General features: G+C 36.9%; 1 protein-coding gene across 1 annotated transcript in view; it reads right to left on the reverse strand.

Moving 5' to 3' along the window:
- LOC308421986 (uncharacterized protein) overlaps positions 1–23,142 on the reverse strand; it is a gene marked incomplete at both ends in the record, with an annotated part of 98,303 nt that overhangs the window by 42,905 nt on the left and 32,256 nt on the right. The window contains 3 exons of the mRNA XM_080918481.1: positions 483–513; positions 2,799–3,010; positions 21,589–21,726. Of these exons, the coding sequence (XP_080774607.1) occupies positions 483–513; positions 2,799–3,010; positions 21,589–21,726 (381 nt within the window). The remainder of the gene's footprint in view (positions 1–482; positions 514–2,798; positions 3,011–21,588; positions 21,727–23,142) is intronic.

Below are 23,142 nucleotides of genomic sequence, written 5' to 3' on the forward strand. Positions count from 1 at the left end.
TTTAGTGTGATAAAAAACTATTTAACAGTATTTTTAAAGCATTAAGATACATTCTTGGATTATATCTGTATTTCTTAGGCAAACTCTAAAGCATATTTAACAAAAATCATAATTGATTTTCTGAATTGACTTTATATGTATCTATTTATTTCTTGCCCCTGTGCTATGCAGGAACTTTTCAGTCTATGAAGAGAAACAAGATAATTCATTATAGAATGAACTAGTCTGACATTTACATCATAAGCTGAATACTTGTTAATTGTGACTTAATAGAACAGCTAATCAAACTCTGAATGGTGATTGCTTAGTTAAAAAATGCCATAAGAGCACAGTTCCTTCTGAATAAGTATTACAATAAATATAGTAAAGAACATGTTTTAAACATACAACATGAAATCAAAAACAAAGTACAGCAACACAAAGTTTTCTTTCAGCCCATTCTATAATCAGTTGACATTTTTTCTTAAATGTACAAGTCCTACCTGATTGAAGAGTTTTCAGAACTCTGAAATGCTAACAAAAAAAAGACACAAGTTACTTTGTGTAGTTACTGTTAAGTATTAAATAATGCTGTTAAGTATTAAAAGTGTAGTATTAACTATGAGAAAATTTTACCATCAATATGAAATATACTACCACCACTACAAATTTCTACTTGTGAACAGGTTATTTCTCCTTGCCTTTATTGTATACAAGGAAAAATAAAATATGTCGAAATGTGATGCCGTACAGTAGATTGTCAAGTATCACAAGCACAATCCCAGCTGAGCACAACAGACTGCTTAATTTTTGATAATTACACTAGAAAAATTAATTACAGGAGCAAAAATTTGAAGACGAAATCCTTTTTTGCCTTGACACAACTGAACCTCTTTAAAAATTTACCCAAACTATTTAGTTGAAGGTAAAATGCTCCTATCACAAGCAAGCCCACCATCTGGTCATTATACTGTGTAGTACAGAAAACCACAGAAACAGTCCAGGGACAAGAGCCCATCAAATGTGGTTTTAAAAAATGGCCCACATAGTCCCAGATGAAGTGACAATAGTAGGAGGTGTGCGTTGTTAGAGCAAGTATGGTTGTTGGAGGAAGTATGTCACTGTGGGAGCAGGCTTTGAGGTCTCAGATGCTCAATATGTGAAACTCTCAGACCTTCTCCAGCACCATGTCTGCCTGCATGCGGTCGTGCTTCCCACCATGATAATAGACTAAACTTCTGAACTGCAAGTCAGCCCCAATTAAATGCTTTGTTTTATAAGAGTTTCCATGGCTATAGTGTCTCTTCACAGCAATAAAAACTTTAACTAAGACACTGTCAAACATTTTTCTGACTGCTAGTGGAGAAGAAATGTGTGCCTGCATCTTGCTAATCCTCCTCAGTCCTGCTCAAATTCAGCATCACTCAGTTCTCACTATTATCTCATTCTTCCCTTTGGTGCAAATATCATTGAATGTTACTGGGTGTTTTTCTCTCATAGAAAGAACTACTGGAGTGATAGAACCATTAAGAGTTTATTTGGGGCTGGAGATATGCCTCAGAGCACTGGATTCTCTTCCAGAAGACCCAGGTCCAATTCCCAGAATCCACAGCTGTCTATGAAGCCAGGTCCATGGGACCTGATGCCTTCTTCTTGCCTATGTAAGAACTGCATACACACAGTGAATTTAGCCAAAACACCAATATACATAAAATAAAATGACTGATTGTCCAGCTTTTCTAGGACTATATCTGCCCCCAAATCAGAGCTAATAGTAAGAGGATCGTTTACAAACAAGTCCTGAGGAAATGGGCTCTGAGCAACTACCAAGGACGAAGGACATGGACAATCGGATGTGAAATTACACATATACCAACTGACTAACTCTCTCAAGTTTTCACAGTGTGCCCAGACTTGGCTATCCCAGGGAAAAGTTAAAGTTAGATGTGAACGCTTTTATATATATAACTTGAGATTGAAGATCAACAGGTGAGTACTTGCTTAGTATTTGTAAGCCTCCCCCCCCCAGTTGAATATTTAATGTTCAGCATCACAAAATAATAGTGGGAAACATTAAATCAGCCATGTGAAGACATGTTTGTACTTGCCCATAAAAAGAAATTGATATCATGGCTTCCTCTTGGATATTCACACTCTAATGTTTTTATATAGCAAGATCCATACCAAAACAAAGTTATGGTGACTAATTTTAAAAGTACACCCTTTGAGTTACATTACCTGAAGTCATAGTTTTACCATGAAGGCATTTTGTATTTTTTCCACAGATCTTTTCTGGATCTTTTGAGATTATCATGTGACTTTTGTCCATAAGACAATTCATAGGTTTACTCTGTTTGTTGACTTAGGTGTTTTGAACTATCCCAACATCTTCTTTATAATTCAAATGTTGTCATGTTGGATAATCTTTTTGCTATGTACCTGTATTTGTGTTTTATTAAGTATTTTTTCATCTAGGTCCAGTGGAGATATTGGACTATACATCATTGCTGTGTCTTTACATGGTTTTGGTGTTAGAGTAATACTGGCTTCCTAAAAGTGGAGTGGAAATGCTCGTTTAGTTTAGTTTAGTTTAGTTTAGTTTTTAGTTTTTTAAATAAGAACTATTTGTCATAAATACTCTCGGGAAAGTCTGGTAGAATGCTGCTGAGGCTCCTTATCCTCAATGAAATTCTTGCAAACTGAATCCAAGGACACATTAAAACGATCATTCCAAAGTCATTTTAGTTCCCACCACCACCATAATAACCTCCACCAAAATTTCCTCCTTTATGGGAAGCATCATATCCTCCTCCGCCTACCACCTTCCATATCCTGGTCCACCAGCACCATAACCTTCTCTACTACTGTAACTAGGCTCACCACCATAGTTGCCACCATCACCTCCAAATCTATTATGTCCAGCATCACCACCTCCATAACCACCTCTGCTGCCATCTTCACTACTATAGCCTCCTCTTCCACCGAAGTTCCTTCCACAACCAAAGCTGCCAGATCCACCTCCAAGACATTTCTGTGATCCAGCAAACTGCATCTCTTGTTTAGAAAAGACCTTTTTCACTTTGCAATTATGTACACTAATAGTATGCTATTTCTGAACAACATTTTTATTGCATATTCTCTGTATTTATATTTCATATGTTAATCCCTTTTCCTGAATACCATTCCCACACCTCTTCCTATTGCCTCTATGCAGGTGCTTCCTCTCCCAACCACCCTCTCCCACCTCAGGACCTTAGCATTCCCCTACACTGGGAAAACAAGTCTTCGATGGACCAAAGACCTCTCCTCTAATTGATGCCAGAGAATGCTATCCTCTGCTGCATATATGTACCTGGAGAGATAAGTCTCTCCATGCATGCTCATTGGTTGGTGTTTTAGTCCCTGGGAGTTGTTGTGAGTTTGGACCCTTTGAGTTCCTTCAGTCCTTTCTCTAGCTCCCTCATTGAGGTCCCCGTGTTCAGTCTGATGGTTAGCTGCAAGCATCCTCCTCTGATTCAGTATGGCATTCTGAGGAGGCATCCACATTAGACCCCTGCCAGTAAGCACTAATTGGCATCAGCAATAGTGCTTCAATTTAGTGGCTGCACATGGGAGAAATCCCCAGGTGAGGCAATCTATGCATGATCTTTTCTCCAATCCTTACTCCTGAATTTGTCCCATTATTTCCTCCCATGAGTGTTTTGTTGTTGTTGCTGTTGTTGTTGTTCTCCCTTGTAAAAAGGAATGAGACATCCATCTTCTGGCCTACCTTCTCTTTGTGCTTTATAAATCCTGTAAATTCTTTCTTGGTTATTCCAAGTTTGGGGGGCTAGTTTCCACTTATAAGTGAGTACATAAAATGAGTGTTCTTTTGTGACTAGGTTACCTCATTCAGGATGATAGCTCCAAGTTTCATTCATTTGCCTTGGAATTTCACGAACTCATTTTTAATAGCTGAGTAGTACTCCATTGTGTATACGAACCACAATTTCTGTATCCATTCCTCTGTTGGAGGACATCTGGGTTCTTTCCAGCTTCTGGCTATTATAAATAAGGTTGCTATAAACATGGTGGAACATTTGTCCTTGTTATAGGTTGGAGCTTCTTTTGGGTATATGCCCAGGAGTGGTATAGCTGAGTCCTCAGGTAGTACTATGTCCAATTTTCTGAGGAACCACCAAACTGATTTCGAGAGCAGTTGTACCAGTTTACATTCCTATCAACAAGTGGAGGAGTGTTTCTTTTTCTCTACATCCTCACCAACATCTGCTATCAACTGAATTTGATCTTAGCCATTCTGATTGGTGTGAGGTGGAATCTCAGGGTTGTTTTGATTTGCATTTTCCTGATGACTAAGGATGTTGAACATTTTTAGGTGCTTCTCAGCCACTCGATAGTCCTCAGTAAAGAGGTTTGTTTGTTTGTTTGTTTTATTTTTATAGCTGTGAACTCCATTTTTAAATAGGATTGCTTGATTCTCAAGAGTCTAACTTTTTGAGTACTTTGCATATATTGGACATGAGCCCTCTATAATATGTAGGCTTGATAAAGATCTCTTCCCAATCTATTGGTTGCCACTTTGTCCTCTTGAGAGTGACCTTTGCCTTACAGAAACTTTTCAATTTCATGAGGTCCCATTTGTCAATTCTTGCTTTTAGAGCATAAGTCATTGGTGTTCTGTTCAGGAAATGTTCCCCTGTGCCTATGTGTTCTAAGCTTTTTTCCACTTTCTGTTCTGTTAGTTTCAGTGTACCTGGTTTTATGTGGAGGACTTTCATCCACTTGGACTTGAGGTATGTACAAGGACATAAGAAAGGGTCTATTTTCATTCTTCTGCATGCTGACTGTGAGTTGAACCAACACCATTTGTTCAAGAGGCTGTCGTTTTTCCATTGAATGTTTTTAGTGCCTTTGCCAAAGATCAAGTGACCATATGTGTGAGAATTCATTACTGAGTCTTCAATTCTGTTCAATTGATCTATGTTCCTGTCTCTGTACTAATATCATTCAGTTTTTATCACTAGTGATTTGTAATACACCTTGAGGTCAAAAATGGTGATTCTACTGGAAGGTTTTTTTGGTGTTGTTGACAATAGTTTTTGCAATCCTGGTTTTTTATTATTCCAAAAGAATTTGCAAATAGCTCTTTCTAACTCTATAAATAACTGAGTTGGAATAATGATGGGGATAACATTAGATCTGTAGATTGCTTTTGGTAAGATGGCCATTTTTTCCTATGTTGATCCTTCCAATCAATGAGCATGGGAGACCATTTGACCTTCTGAGTTTTTTTTTTTTTTTTTTTTTTTTTTTTTATAGACTTGAAGTTCTTGTCATACAGATATTTCACTTGCTTGCTTAGGGTCACCCCAAGGTATTTTTTGTTCTTTGTGACTATTGTGAAGGGGGACAATTCTCTAATTTCTTTCTAGGCCTGTTTATCCTTTGAGTAGAGGAAGGCTACTGATTTTTTTCATGTTAATTTTACATCCAGCTAATTTACTGAAGTTGTTTATTAGCTGTAACAGTTCTTGGTAAAATTTTGAGGGTCACCTAAGTATACAATCCTATCATCTGCAAATAGTGATATTTTTACTTCTTCTTTTCCAGTTTGTATCCCTTTGACCTCTTTTTGCTGTCTGATTGCTCTGGTTAGTACTTCCAGATCTATATTAAATAGGTAGAGAGAGAGTGAGCAGTCTTGTCTAGTTCCTGATTTTAGTGGGATTGCTTCAAGTTTCTCACTGTTTAGTTTGATGCTGGCTATTGGTTTACTCTATATTACTTTTACTGTGTTTATGTATGGGTCTTGTATTCCTGCTCTTTCCAAGACTTTTAACATCAAGAGGTATTGAATTTTTTAAAATGCTTTCTAAGTATCTAAAGAGATGGTCATGTGGGTTTTTCTTTTTTGACACCCTCTATCATCAACATGAGGCACAATTTTAAGTTTATTCTTCTGGTAAGTTGGTATATCTACTACTTGCTGCAGTAGGAGAACTGGATTCTGATGTTGCCAGGTTGTCTTGGTTTCAGTTGCTTAGATTCTTGCACGTGCCTCTTGCCATCGTCTTATCTTTGATGTTAGTTGATATTTTTGTCTCTGAATTGAGCTTGTCTCTCCTGTGTGTCTGTGGGTCACTGGGCTCCAGAGGTAGATTGGTCCTGGGTGTTCAGCTCTCTATGGGCAGGCTGTGAGTCCTGATGATGGTGATGGGCTGGCTCTAACTCTAGGTGCAGAAGGAGGCCCATGGGCTCAGGAAGGAGAGCATTCCTGGGTCTTCTCTGGGTGTACAGCTTTCTGCAGGCAGACCACTAGTCCTGATGGTTGAATGGTGGCTCTGCCTGTGGCTCTAGGCACAAATTCTGAACAACATTTTCATCAACTGTGTCATGATTATCCAAAAGCAAATCCTCTCTTTTTCCCACTCTGCCAATCTTCCATAACTTCGATGGTTTTAATCTTGCCATACTTTTCAAAGTAGTCTCTCAGATTTTATTCTTCAGTATCCTTTTAATACCACCAACAAAAATTTTCTTCACCATAAGTGGGCACCAGGCTTCACAGAATCCTATCTAGAAACATATCTTTTCTTCCACCAAATATCCATCAACCTTGTGTAGCCAATCACACATTGCAGCATCCACGTCTTCAACACAAGAGTAGGTCACAAAACCAAAGCTTCTGGAATGTTTTGTTTGAGGATCTCTCATAACCACACAGTCTGTAAGTGTGCCCCTTTCTCAAAATGTCCTCTTAAGCTGTCATCTGTGGTTTCGATGTTCAGCCCACCAATGAACAGCTTTCTCAGCTGCTCTAGTTCCTTTGGATCATGGCCCTCCATTTTGAGACCAGCTTCTTCCAACTCAAGTTCAATATGGGACTGAGAGCAAAAGAAGGGGTTTTAGGGCTTACAATCCCAAATGGATAAGGACTCATGACCATCATACCAGGGAGGCATAGCAATGGGGAAGTATGGAGGCTGGAGTCATAAACTATAATCTCATATTTTGACTCACTAGAGTGAAAGAGAAACAGCAAACTGGAAATGTGGACTATCTGCAAAGATCTCAAAACCTGCCTCCAGTGGCATACTTCCTTCAACAAGTCATATTCCCTAAACATCCCCAATACAACCACCAACTTGTGACTAAGTTCAAACAAATCGATATGTGGAGAACATCCTCAGTAAGAACACCAGGTCTATTTTCAGTTGTTGGTCACTTCTTGGTTTAACTTTAGTGAAATGTATACATTTCTTTTAGGTTTTCCAATTCAAGGGAATATACGTTGTAAAGGTAATTCCTTGTATTATGAATTTCTTTGATACCTGTTGTAATATTTCTCTGTTCACTTCTGACTATGTTAAATAGAGTCATCCCTTTCTTTCTTTCAGTTAACTGGACTTCTGTTTTACAATCTGAATTATCTTCTCAAAGAACTACAACTTAGATTTTGTTCATTCCTGGCCCCCATTATGGTATGTCTACAAGCTGCCTAATTCTACATCTCCATGTCTCATGTCAAAACGTTTTTCAGATCTCTAACTCCTTTCAACTTTATTGACTGCAACAGACCTTCTTTTTCTTGAGTTGATTCTATACCCAGTCCACAGCTTTCCTCTGCAAGTATGCTATATGCCATGACTATGGCAACTCCAGCATATAGTAGTCTCCAACACAATCTAGGCTTCACCCTTCACAGCTTCACACAATGGCCCACAGAGCCTCCATCCACGGACAACTCTGACTTCTTCAGCTTTCCTTAGCCTACAGTCCCCCTTTTTATATCCTTGATTCTAAAACTGGTACAACATAGCTGATATTGTTCAAGGTTTGCTGCTTCATGGGGCTGGATCTTGGCCCCATCCATCAATTACATTTACATCAGCTTTCTGCTATTGATGGTTTTCTTCATTGCTGAAGATTTTCTTAAATTTCTTTTTCAACTTGGAAGTTTAACTAGAGGTGGGGGTGAGGAATCTCACCCTAGTCACCACTCTTTCTTCCATGTAACCTCCTGTATTTCTTTAAATGCTTTATCTCCTTGAGCACTGAATTTAGCTCAATTATACTTCCTGGTGCTCTTTTTCTCCTACAACTGGTCACATTATATTTCTCTTCATCCAGGTTACTTCTTTTCCATATAGATCTACATGAGGGATTTCTAATAACTGCATGACACATTCAATGCTATTCTGTCATAAAATCTCCTTTGCCAAAATCATAATCTGAAACCCTTCAATTTAGCCTCGAGCAAATTTTAAAACAATAGCATAAAAACAGCCACTTTTTTTTTCACCAAACTATCCCAAGAACAGTCTCTAGGGCATTTACTAATATTCATTCCCTCTGGGATGTCTTGTGATAATTCTTAGAGTCCACACTGCCTCAGCAACACTGTCTATGCTCCTAAGAGGATGGCCCAGAAAGCTTTCACATAAAGCATCCAAAGTCCTCAAATCCTCCACAGTCTTCCAACAAACAGGTGGTCAGGCCTATCATAGCAATATACCAATCACTGGTACCAACTTTGGTCTTAGTCACTTTTCTATGTGTTGAAGACACACCTTGACTAAGAAAACACTTATAGAGAGAAGCATTTAATTAGGGAATTGCTTATAAGATCAGAGGTTTAGTTCATTATCACCATGGCTGGGAATATGCAAAACTGCAAAGAGATCCTGCAGCAATATCATCCTGACAATCCTGGTAAAGGATGAGAGAGACTGTGCCTGGTTGAGTATTTGAAAACTCCATCTTAAGCATTCATGTGTATATATGAGTGTGTGTGTGTGTGTGTGTGTGTGTGTGTGTGTGTGTGTGTGTGTGCCTAAGAGGGCCATCTTTATTCAAACCACAACATATTTTTTGCTCTTCATTTGTGTTTCATTAATTTCTATTCTAATTTTATTTCTTTTTGGAGTCTACTAGACCTGAGCTTGGTATCTTTTGGGTTTTCCAAATTCTAGAGTTGTACCGTTAAGTTTTTTATTTATGCTCCTTCTGATTATTGGCTGAAGACACCCACCTCTATGAATTTCCCTTATAGTACTACATTCAGTGTGTCCCAGCAGCTTGGTTGTATTGTGTCTTAATTTTTATTTACTTCAAGATATTTTTTAATTTGTCTTGATTTTTACTTTGGTCTTTCCTCATTCAGTGATGAGTGTTTAATCTCCATGAGTTTCATTTGTTTTATTTCTATATTCTTGTGGCTATGTGCATTTCCCTTTGAGTCTGAAATATTGTTTCCAGTCTTCTGTATAAAGTTGATTTGGTGGGCATAAAATATTTCAGTTTGTTTATGTCATGGAAGATTTCTCATTCTCTTCAACTGTGGTAGATAGTTTGACTGGGAACAGTAATCTATATTAGCATTCTTCGTCTTTTAGATCTTTGAGTATACTGTTCAAGACTCTTCTAGCTATTAAAGTTTCAACTGGGAAATCAGCTGTTGTCATTCAGGTGAGTTTTCCCTTATATGTGACTTGGTCCATTATATTCTACCTAAACCTATATTATCCTAAATGAAAAAGGCAAATTACCCTAAATGGGAAAAAAAAAGCTTGAATCAGGATAACTTTGGTTATCTGGGCCTTTTGTGATTCAAAATGAATGTTAGTGGGGGGTTTTTTGGAAGAATGAGATAGGAATTTTATTGGGATTGCATCAAATCTGCAAATTGCATTAGGTTGAATGGTCTGTTTTAGAATACTAATTCTATCAAACCATTAGCATAAAATGACTTTCTATTTTTTAGTTTCTTTCTTAAAAGTTTTCTTCAAAGATTTAAAGTTTTCATTGGAAATGTCTTTACTTTCTTAGTTGAATTTATTCTTAGACACTTCAGGTTTTTGAGGCTATTGCAAATGGGAGTGTCACCATGCTTTCTTTCTCAGAGTGATTTGTTGTTGGCATATAAAAAAGCTACTAATTTTTGTAAGTAAATTTTTGTATCCCATCACTTTGCTGGAATTGTAGATTATTTCTAGAAGTTTTCTGGTTGGGAATCACTTATATATAATATCATGTTGTCTTCACATAGGAACTATTTAACTTCTTTTCCTACTTGTATCCCTTTCATTTCTTTTTCTTATTTTATTATACTTACTAGTTTTTTAAGCACTATCTGAAAATATGTGGGGATAATGGACAGCCCTATCTCATTCCTGATTTTAATGAGATTGCTTTGAATAGCTAATGGATTACAGCACTTACCTACAATGGGGCCCTGGATTAAACCCCCTGTCAAAATTAATGATGTTTTAATATAATATAGATGTAGTCAGCCTAGTATTCCTGTGTATTATCACAAGAAGCAGTCACCTGAAGTGGGGACATTTAAAAATCACACACTTGATCCTATGAAGGTCCCACTCCTACCTGAAGAGCTACTGGCATTTATGGCTTCTTTTGGAGGAAGAGTCAGTTTTCCTCAAAGATGTTGGCTCTGAAAAGCTACACATTTATAGTAGATGGTACCACAACCATGCAGGTACAGCAGCATTAAATTAACTCATTGGATATTGAAAGAAGGAAAAAGGAAAATTATGGATGTTACAGGTGAGGAATTGGAGTGAAAAAAATGGAAGTATGACTGATAAAAAGACAATACATTCATGTACAACTATTAGAAAAATTATATAAAGTCACAGAAGTAGTAAATGAGTGTTATAGTCTTGACTGAAGAGTTTGAAAACTCAGAAAGTCAAGTTTTTTGACTAACAACACAGGGGAAAAAAAACAACAAAATGAATTAACACCATTCGCATTTAGTGACACTTATTACTAAGTAAATAATATTCAACTATTTGATTAAATCTGTTCTTTTTAAAAATTAAATTTATTTTATAACATGCCCAATTTGCTACAATGTGATGATTATTATGACATAAAAATTTTAAGAATATTTTTATACGTACAAAGACATATATTATTTTAAGTGTCAAAATTAGTCCACTTTTCTTTTCAAAGAATACCATTTTAGATTGAAAATTTAATATAATTAATTTCTTCATTACTTTGAACTCTAAACTAGAAAGAAAAAAATAAAGGCAACTTACAGTTGGTTTTGAAAACATTTAGAATTAGAACTTTCTTACTCTGGCGTTACTTCTGGAATACAATTACCAAGAGATCTTACCTCTATTTCTCTCTCTTAAGCTTTGTATCAGGGCATGATCATACTCCAAAAGTATTGTCCTCCTGCCACACAAAAAAGTAGTACTCGTAATCATTACTTTAATATTGGTAAGAAAACCATGCCAGACACACTAACTTAATAAGAGTGCATCGGGCAGTTTTGGTGCACTCTTCAGAACTGTGGACTTGAGCATATCCTTATTAAGCTTTTACTTAGATAAGGAAATTACAAAAAAAAAAAAATGGTGATGAATAAAGGCAGCACATGTTATATTAGCTACTTTCATGTTGTTGTAATAAAATACTACAGCCAAAGAAACTGACAGAGGGAAGGTAGATTATGGCTTATAGATACAAAGGAATAAGAGTCCATCATGGTGAGAACAGATGCACAGATTCACAGCCAAGTTATCCTAACACATCAGAAAGTAATATAACCACTGAGACAGTCTACACTACATGGACTTCAGCTACTGCTAGATACCATTTTTCTTACAGTAAAATTCTTAGACTTCTAAAAATGCTTTACTGCTTTAGCTTAACTTAATATGAAGAGTTAGCAATATAAAAATATGAAGAGGTGAGGACACAGGGACTCTGCCCAGACAGAGTCCCACGCCACTTCCTGTTTGTACCTGTGCCTAAAGTAGAGTATGTGCTCTGAATCCACACCCACTCACCCCACATTCAGTTGCATCTTGACTCCCCCCAGGTGTTCAGACACATCCAGGATCAGAGGATAACAGAAAGGACAAGCTAGCAGGTGGGACAGGCTCCAGCAGAGATAGTAAGGGCAGTTAACATCAGAGATAACCAAATGGTGAGAGGCAAGTGCAAGAGCATAAGCAACAGAAACTAATACTATTTGGAAACACCAGAACCAAGTTCTCCCACAATAGCAATCTTTAGATACCTCAACACATCTTTAAAAAAAGATTCAGATCTAAAATCCCATCTCATGAGTAGGATAGGGGACTTTAAAGGGGACATAAATAACTCCTTTTAAAGAAATACAGAAGAACATAGGTAAAGAAGTAGCAAGACTTAAAGAGGAAACACATGAATCTCTTAAAGAAATACAGGAAAACACAAACAGGTGAATAAATTGAAAAAACCATTTAGACCTTAAAAATGAAAACAAAAACATTTTTAAAAAGCATAAAAGGAGACAACCCTGGAGATGAAAATTTTCTCAGAGGGAGCAGGAGTCACATATTCAAGCATTGCCAGCAGAATAAAAGAGACAGAAGAGTATCTTAGGCCTAGAAAATACCGTAAAAGACATTGGCACAAAGTCTAAAAAAATACAAAAGCTTAAAAGCTCCTAACTCAAAACATTCAAGAAATTCATGACATGATGAAAAGACCAAATCTAAAAGTAGTAAGTATAGAATTGGGTAAAGATTCCCAACTCAAAGGGTCAGCAAACATCTTTAACAAAATTATATAAGAAAAGTTCACTAACCTGAAGAAAGAGATACCTATAAACATACAAAAAGTCTACAGAACACCAAACATATGGGAACAAAAAAGAAATTCCTCTCATCACATAATCAAAACACCAAATGCATGGAACAGAAAAAGACTATTGAAAGTAGTAAGAGAAAAAAGTCAATTAACATGTAAAGGAATATCTATCAGAATTACACCAGACTTCTCAACAGAGACTCTAAAAGCCAGAAGATCTTGGGCAGATGTAATACAGACCCTATGAAAACACAAATGCCAGCCCAGGCTGCTATACCTAGCAAAACTCTCAATTACCATAGATTTTTAAAAAAACAAGGTATTGTGAAACAAAACCAAATTTAAACAATATTTTGCAATAATCCAGCCCTACAGAAAGTAATAGAATGAAAGCTCCAACAATAAGAGAGAAACCATACCCTAGAAAAAGTAAGAAATAAATCTTCCCACAAAAAATCCAAAAGAAGAGAGCCACACAAACGTTATTCAACCTCTAGCAACAAAAATAGCTAAAAGAAACAATGATTGGTTGCTAATATCTCTCAAGATCATTGGACTCAACTCTCCAATAAAAATATATAGACTAACAGACTGGATATGTAAATAAGTCCCAACATTTTGCTGCATACTAGAAACACACGTCAGTGACAAAGACAAACACTACCTCAAAATAAAAGGATAGAAAAAGTTTTCCATAAAAATGACTTAAGATACAAGGTGGAATAGCCATTCTAATATCCAATAAAATTGACATTCAACAAAAAAGTTAGGAAAAACATGGGGAAAGACACTACATACTTATCAAAGAAAAATTCACTAAAATAAACTCTAAATTCTGAATACCTATGCCTCAATGCAAAAGTACCCAAATATTTAAAAGAAACATTACTGCATCTCCAACAATAATAGTAGGAAAATTCAACATCTCACTGGCACCAATGGACAGATCATGGAAACAGAAACTAAACAGAGACACAGTGAAACTAACAAAAGTTATGAAGCAAATGGATTTAACAGGTACCTACATAACATTTTAACCCAAAACTAAAGACTATACCTTCCTCTCGGTACCCCATAGTACCTTCTCACAAATCGACCATATAATCCAACACAAAACAACCTTCAACAGATAAAAGAGCATTAAATTAGTCCCAGGTATTCTATCAGACCCCCCACAGACTAAAGCAGGTCTTCAATAACAACAGAAACCCACATACACATGGAAGCTGAACAACTCTCTAATCAATAATAATTTTGTCAGAAAAGAAATATAAAAAGAAACCAAAGAATTTTTAGAATTAAATGAAAATGAAGGCACAGCATATCCAGATTTGTGAAATACAATGAAAGCAGCACTAAGAGAAAAACTCATAGTACTAAGTGACCTTGTAAAGAAATTGGAGAGATCATGCACTAGCAACTTAACCGCACATCTGAACACTCTTGAACAAAAAAAAAAAAAAAAAAAAAAGCAAGCACACTTAAGATGAGTAGATAGCAGGAAATAATCAAATTAGAAACTGAAATCAACCAAGTTGAAACAAAGAGAATTATACATAGGATTGACAAAACTGGAAACTTGTTCTTTGAGAAAATCAACAAGATAGATAAATACTTAACCAAACTAACCAGAGGGCACAGAGACAGTGTCCAAACTAACAAAATCAGGAATGAAAACTGAGACTTAACAACAGATAATGGGGAAATTCAAAAAAAAATTCTCAGATCCTACTACAGAAGTCTGTACTCAACAAAACTGGAAAATCTAGACACAATGGATGGTTTTCTAGACAGGTACAAGGGACCAAAGTTAAATCAGAATCAGATAAAACATCTAAACTGTCCCATAACCCCTAAGGAAATGGAAGTAGTCATTAGAAGTCTATTAACCAAAATAAGCCTAAGACCAGATGGTTTTAGTGCAGAATTCTCTCAGACCTGCAAAGAAGACCTAATACTAATACTCTCCAAACTATTCTACAAAGTAGAAACAGAAGAAACACAACCCAATTTTTTTCTATGAAGCCAAGGTTACACTGATCCCTACACCACACAAAGACCCAACAAAGAAAGAGAACTTCAAACCAACATCTCTTCTAAATATTAGTGCAAATATACTCAATTAAATTTCTGCAAACCAAATCTAAGAACACATCAAAACAATCATTCACCATGATCAAGTAGGCTTCATCCCAGGAATGCTTGAGTGGTTCAATATGAGGAAATACGTCAATGTAATCTATGAGATAAACAAACTCAAAGAAAAAAATGACATGATCATTTCATTAGATGCTGAAAAAGCCTTTGACAAAGCACAACACCCCTTCATGTTAAAAGTATTGAAGAGTTGGGGAGATCAGGAATTCAAGGGTTATACCTAAATATAATAAAAGCAATATACAGTAAACTAATAGCCAACATCAAACTAAATGGAGAGAAACTCAAAGCAATTCCATTAAAATCAGGGACAAGACAAGGCTACCCACTCTCTCCCTACCTATTCAATATGGTACTTGAAGTTCTAGTAATAGCAATTAGACAACAAACAGAGATCAAAGGGATACAACTTGGGAAGGAGAAAGTCAGGATATCACTATTAGCAGATGATATGATAGTATGCATAACCAACACCAATAATTCTACCAGAGAGCTCCTAAACCTGATACACAACCTCAACAAAGTGGCTGGATATAAAATTAATTATAACAAATCAGTAGCCTTCATTACTCTAAGGATAAACAGACTGAGAAAGAAATTAGGGAAATGACACCATTCACAATAATCACAAATAATACAAAGTATCTTAGTGTTACTCTAACCAAGCAAGTAAAAGATCTGTATGACAAGTACTTCAAGTCCCTGAAGAAAGAAATCAAAAAAAGACCTCAGAAGATAGAAAGATCTCCCATGCTCATGGATAGGCAGGATTAAAAGAGTAAAAACAGCCATCTTACCAAAAGCAGTCTACAGATTCAATGCAATCCTCATCAAAATTCCAACTCAACTCTTCACAGAGTTAGAAAGAGCAATTTCCAAATTCATTTGGAATAACAAAAAACCCAGGATAGTGAAAACTATTCTCAACAATAGAAGAACTTCTGGGGGAATCACCATCCCTGACCTCAACCTGTACTACAAAGCAACAGTGATAAAAAAAAAATAATTGCATGGTATTGGTACAGAGATAGGCAAGGAGATCAATGGAATAGAAATGAAGACCCAAAAATGAACTCACAAATCTATTTAACCTTTGACAAAGAAGCTAAAACCATCCAATGGAAAAAAGACAATATTTTCAACAAATTGTGCCTGTTCAACTGGCAATTATCATGTAGAAAATTCCAGGATCATGTACTTGAAAGGATGGGAAAGAGGTACAGAGGGTCAGGAAATCAAATGGAAATATATAGCTTGGGAGATGAGGAACTTGGGGTAGTCATTGAAGGGTCCCAGACTCCAGAAAAGCAAGAGGCTCCAGGGAAGCAAGAGGCTCCAAGGACCCCCTGGGGGGTTTACTGCAACAAAGGGGAGATAAAACCTGTAGAGACCACCTCCAGTAGGCTCAGCCCCCAGTCAAGCGATGGAGTCACCTACCCATCTCAAAATTTTTAACCCAGAAACGTTGCTGTCCAAAGAATAAAACAGAGACAAAAATGGAGCAGACTGAAAGAAGGGTCATCCATGGACTTCCCCAACTGGGGATTCATCCTGTCTGCAGACACCAAACCTGACACTGTTGCTATTGCCAAGGGGCACGTTCTGAGAGGAACCTGGTGTAGCTGTTCCCTAGGAGGTTCAGCCAGCACCTGAACAATACAGATGAGGATGCTCACAGCCAACCATTAGCTCAGCAGTGGGGAAGCTGGCAGAAGGACTGAAGGAGCAGACAGGAATAGCAACCCCATAAAAAGAACAATGTCAGCTGGCCAGACCAACCATGCTCCCAGGGTCTAGACCACTAATCAAGGAGTGTACAGTGAAGGATCTAGGGCTCCAGATATATATGTAGCAGAGAATAGCCTTGTATAACAACAATGGGAGGGAAGGTTCTTGGTCCTATGGAGGGCTGATGCTCCACTGTATGGAGGATGCTGAGTTGGTCGGACAGGTGTGGGTTGGTATGTGGGGAGCACCCTCATAGAAGCAAAGGGAAGGAGGGAGAGAGCACAGCTGGAATTTGGAGGGTTGTGGAGAGGTAACCAGGAAGTAGGATATCATTTGAGATGTAAACAACAGAAATGTTTAACAAAAAGAAAAATTAAGAGGTAAATAGATAAGCCATGGAATGATTTGTATCTTAAGGAAAATTGCTTTAAAAACCCAAATGAAACCCTATGTATTATTTTTTTCAGAGAAACTAATGCCCCGATATTACAGCTTTCAGCAAATATGAAGTACTAATATGTTTAGTAGCTGCTCTGTTATTTGTGGTTTGTAGTTTAGAGAAGAATACTTATTGAATATTTTTAAATTTGTGTTAACATATAATGCCCTTAAATTAGTAAAATACTTATTCATTATTACTAAACTAATGAATCATACCAACATTTTTTAACTATTAAGTTATAAAGCATAAATATTTCTCCTTTACCTAATAAAATCTTAACCCTTAGACCATTGTTATAATGATGCCTAATTTTTATGGTTATCATTGTATTAGTTATGATGTAATAAAATGCTACAGCCAAGGCAACTGATAGAAGGAAAGGTTGATTATGGCTTATAGATACAAAGGGGTGAGAGTTCATCATGGTGGGATCAGATATACATAGTGTAGATTAGACCCAAACATTATGTGGAGATTATCTAAATGGGAGGTCTCTATCAATGCCCTCCTCCCCTCAGAGTTCAGGGAATCCCATGGAAGAGAAGGTTAAGAAAAGAAAAAAAAAAAAAAAAAAACTCTAAGAGCCTGAGTGGATGGAGGACACTGGAAAAATAAGGATTTCTCAATCAACTAAACAAGACACATATGAGCTCACAGAGACAAAACATCAAGCCCAGGGCCTACATGGTCTGTACCAGGTCCTCTGCATATATTATAACTATTAACTTGGTATTTCTATGGGACTCTTGACTGAGAAAGACTGGGTCTCGGACTCTTGTGCCTCATCTTGGGACACTTTTCCTCCTGTTCAGTTGCCATGTCCAACATTACTATGATTGCTTTTGCTTCATCTCGTTATATTTTATTTTGTCACATTTGGTTCTTATCTCTGAGAAGCCTGTTTTTATCTTAATGAAAGACAAAAAAAGGGTGGATCCATGGAGAAAGGGAAGAGGGAGGAACTGGGAGGAGTAGAGGGAAAGAAAACTATAATCAGGATATATTACATGAGAAAAGAATCTATTTTCTTTTTCCTTTTTCAAATCAATAACCAAGTGTTATTAATCTTATAGGCAAAATTCAAGGCTTTTTCAAGTGTCAGAAATCTGTTAACATAAGTTTAATAAATCAAAATAGAAAAAAACAATGTTATTAATAGATGATGGAAAAGTTTTCAATAAAATTTAATAGTGATTCTTTTTAAAATAAAACTAAGTCAAAACAAGAAAGAACACATTAAATATATATATATACAAAAATATGTCATATATAAAATAATCTTTGAAACATTAAAGCAGCACTCTAAATAGTGAGAATTACATTTAAAAACAGGAGTATATAAACAGTCCACCTAATCTCATAATTACTGATCAAAATTATTTTGACATTTTGGTATGTGCAATAAGAGAAGAAAATGGTGGATATAAACTGTAGAAAATTAGCAGGTTTTTTTCATTATGTGATAATATGCACACAAAACCATGTAGAAGCTGAAGTGCATTTTGGTGTGTAAATAAACGCAATATCAGTATTTAGAAAACACAGGTGTTATAGTAAAAAAGCTAAAAGTGTAGAACTGGAATTCTGATAACGTATGTTGGAATCTGGCTTGGCCATCCATTGTATCTGTATGACAGTTTTTGTTTGGTTGATTTTGTTTTTTATTCTTTTCTCATATATTACATCTTAGCCCTCCATCCCCTCCCCTAGTCTCTTCCTGACAAGAATCTATTTTCAATATAAAAAAAAAAAAGTATACCCAAAAAAAAAAAACTCACCAAATCTAACCCTCCACCCAACCCTAAAAAAATAAAATAAAAGAGTCCTTCATAGTAGGGAAGCATGGAAGCAAGTAGCAGACAAAGGGGCAAGAGAGCAGGAAGCTGAGATCCCACATCTTCAAATAAAGATATGAAAAAGACAAGGTGAACTAGAATTCTCATGCAGGTTTAATCTCAAAGCCTGACCCAGTGACATACTTCGTCCAGCAAGGCTGCATCACTTTAGGCACCCTAAACTATGCTACAAACTATGGACCAAGTGTTCAGATGTCTAAGACTAAGAAAGACATTTCTAATTCAAATCACTACAATCACCAACAGATTTGGAAGATGGAGTCTTTTTATATATTATGGGACTTACATTTGCCAAAAACAGGTAATTTGTTCAATGACTTCTGAGGTAAATTTTGAAAATATACTGAAATCTTGGAGGAGAGATTTATGTAGCTTGGAAGGTTTTCATGAATATGAAAAAAAGTCACTTGAGTGACTAATTAAGAATTGGAACCTGGGGAAATAGATTTTTGTGGATGAACTGGAAGATGGGAATAGAAACATAAGGAATCAGTTAGGGTGGGAGGTGGGAGGAATGAAGAGAATACTGAAAGAAACAACTGGGACTGGGGGTGGGGAGCATTTGGGGCTGATGTAGAAACCTAGTGCAGTGGAAACTCCCTGGAATACATGGAAATGACCCTAGTGAAGTCTCTTAGTACTGGAGAATATAAAGCCTGAACCACCATCTTCTGTAACCAGGCAAGATGTCCAGCAGTGAGACTGGAACATTAATTAACCCAGCCTCAAACCTTCAACCTACAATCTTGTCCTTCCTGCAAGATATGCTGGGGCAATGGTGGTACAAAACTTGTGAGTGGTTAAGCAATGACTGTTTCAACTAGAGACTCATGCTGCAATAGGGATCCCATGCCTGGAACTGCCTAGATGGCCAGGAAGTAGAGTCAAAATAGCCTAGGACAGAACCTAGCATGACTGGTATGGTGGTCTGAATAAAAATGTTCCCCCTCAGGTCTGTAGAGAGTGGCAGTATTAGGAGGCGTGGCCTTGTTAGAGTAAGTGTGGCTTTGTTGGGTGTGTGTCTCTGGGGGGGGGATGCTTTGATGTCTCAGGCCTAGTGGCTCACAGTCTTCCTGCTGCCTGATAATCTGAGTGTAGAATTCTCAGCTACTACTCCAACACCATGTCTGCAAGCATGCCACCATGCTTCTCACCATGATGATAATGGATTAAACTTCTCAGCTGTAGGTCAGCCCCAATTAAATGTTTTTTTTTTTAATTGTTGTGGTCTTAGTGTCTCTTCACAGCAAGAAAAACCTAAGACACTGGCAAAAAATCAATAAAATAGTTCCTAATGACGTTCTACTATTCTCATAGATCCATGCCTAGCACAATTGCCATCAGAAGGCCATCATCCAGCAACTGTTGGGGGCAGATGCAGAGACCCACAGCCAAACTCTAGGCAGAGACAGGGGAATCCCAGAGCAGACAGGGAGGAAGAATGTAGGAGCCAGAGGGGTCAAGGACACCATGAGAACATGGCCCATAGAATCAACTAAGCAGGGCTCAGTGGAGCTCACAGAGACTGAAGCAATAGTCACAGACTCTGTATGGGTCTTCACTAGGTCCTCTGCATGGTTGTGTAGCTTGGTGTTTTTGTAGGACTCCCAACAATAAAAGTGAGGGTGTTTCTGATTCTTTTGCCTGTGTTTTGGGTTCTCCTTACTAGGTTGCCTCATCCAGTTAGGCCATGTTTGGTGGATATCCCTGGGAAGCCTGCTATTCTTTAAGGGAAATGGAAGAGGAGTATATCTGGAAGAGAAGGGAGGGGGACTGGGAAAAGTGGAGGGAGGGAAAACTGCAGTTGAAATGTAATGTATGAGAGAATATTAAAAGGAAAAAAAAAGAATTGGAACCTTTCCTGAATAGAATGATTTAGAACAATCCACACTTGGAAATGGGGTTATTCAAACTATAAGAAGTTTCTGAATAAAATTTAGTATCAAAAAAGAGCAGACTCTGATTTTTTCTTAAAACTATTGGATACTATCTGATATTTTAGAGTGGTCATAACATATATGTAATAGCAAAATAGCCATAATCCTCTTAGTGTTATTCGTAAAGGTCTAGGGTCACATTTTGACTGCAAATAAATATTTTGAAAAGATGGAAAGAGAACACTTTTGGAATAATCTCCATATAAAATAAAGAAACTGTTCTAATAATTATGTGAATGTTACCACAAAAGCTCGGGAATCTGAATCAATAAAGGGTGACTAATGAATAGCAGTTATAATCCTTAAAATACTATAGGATTCACTTTAATAGCAAAGCTATAACAACAGAATCAACAAGGAAAAAAAGGACAAGACTAGAATTTCTTCCTTTTCTCTCTCTCTCTGACTTGTGAGGAAGTATTGACTCCCTTGTAATTTCAGAACTAGTTTTGTGTCACAGAATTTCAAATTACAGTGTTAGAAGACAGCTTTTGTAGATTTTCTGCTAAAATGGACATTATAAGACTAAAGTAAGCAATTAAATAAAGATGTGACAATGTGCATAAGGGTTATGTTTGGAATGCAATGGAGCATTCTGGAATCCCTAAGTATGAAGATCTTCAGACTCCCGATGAAAAGGATTATGAAGGTAGCTTACCATCAGGCCGTTTTCAATCCCAATCTTCTTAAAAATCAAACTTGTCTTGAGATTAAGATATCCGGCACCCATCTCTACTTCTAAATAATCCATCATTTTTCTTCATTTCTAGATGATGAAATGGATTCACCCACTTCCATTTCAAAACTACTGAAACTGAAAATGAACTCTCATATGTATGATTATTCAAAACAATTAACATTAACTAGAATTACTTACACATCCCGATCACCTTCAATAGCATAACGTAAAGCAGTCCATCCAAATAAATCTTTCAAATTTATGTCAACACCTTGTTGAAGAATAAGGTTGACCATAACTGGCGAGTCACATCTTACGGCATACATGAGAGAATTTCTAAAATAAAAATACCTTCAGTTACAACCCTTAATAGTAATTTAAATTTTAAAAGTTTTGGATACACTTTGCCAAATAGCTTGCTCAACTGTATAGAATTATTACTAGACATAACTATTTCGTAAGATATAGTATTTAACACCATGTTACCTTCAAAGCTAAAAAGACATAACACTAGTAGACTCCTTTCCCAGTCTATTACATAGGAGAATTCCTAAATCAATATTCTTTGAAGGACAACTATGGTACTAAAGAAAATTTATCTGAAATACATTAAGATTTAGGAGACTTCTCCAGGACTTCCATGGCTTAATGTGATATATTGCAATTTATACTCATGTCAAGTAAGTTATGTTATTTATGTGATTGATATAATAACAGTAACAATATATAATTATATTGATAATAGTGGCAAAGATAGTTACAATGAGAGGACATATATTGGGTTCTGACTCCATCCTAGAGAACCTGACACTCCAGGGTTGAACTCTAGTTAACTAACAAACTGGCACCTAGCAACAGTTTTCAGGTTACCCCCAACAAAGCTATACCTCCAGGTTACAAGCCTGCCCCTGCACCTCACTTCCTAACAACCACAAATCAGGAGAAAAGCAGAAGTTTTATTTATGGTTTGGCTCCCAGCACCAGCCAATTATGTTAAAGGTCATAGTGCACCCCCCCCACCAGTCAAATGTCTGCCAGGTTAGAACCCCCCCTTGCTTGTTTGCTTGCCTTTAACTAGGCTTGAGCTTCCACCTTCCCATTCTGCTATGTCAGAGTTGGCAGGGAGCCCAAGCTGGAGCTTGTAATAAAAAGATGCTAATGGAGTTGCATCAGAATTGACTCCTTAGTGGTCTTTTGGAATTAATTAGCAATTCACTTAATGAAGCTGATTACTGCATGATGGGCACTGAGGTAAAACATATATTAATATTTTTTTTCAAACAAGGACTCAATATTCACTCTATTGATCAGGCTGACCTCAAACTCAGAGATACCTATGCCTCTGTCTCCAGAGGGAAACCCCATCAAGTTTCCACATAAATAGTCTTTTTTACACATAAATGGTCTTACAACCACTCTTCATACATATTATTACATTTTAATATTTTAGAGATGTGTTTGTCCTGGCTTAGCCGTACAGCACTGGCAAGTGATACTAGCCAGGACCTACAGGAAGCTTGCTATCAGTATGGAAGCAGAAAATGACATCATTCATGTGGTTCTGGTTTGTGACATAAAGAATGCAAAAGTTATAGGATTGTGGAGATATACACCAAGGTTTCGGGAGAAAACAAAATAGAGCTATGACGCCAGGCAATAGGAGTAGGTTGGAATTTCTTGCATAGATCTCCTAATTGAATTTTCCGCTGAGTTGTGAATGGGAATAAACTTACAATGGAGACCTTGGGGTGT

The sequence above is a fragment of the Micromys minutus genome (assembly GCF_963924665.1).
Source record: "Micromys minutus genome assembly, chromosome: 6".
Lineage (NCBI taxonomy): Eukaryota > Metazoa > Chordata > Mammalia > Rodentia > Muridae > Micromys > Micromys minutus.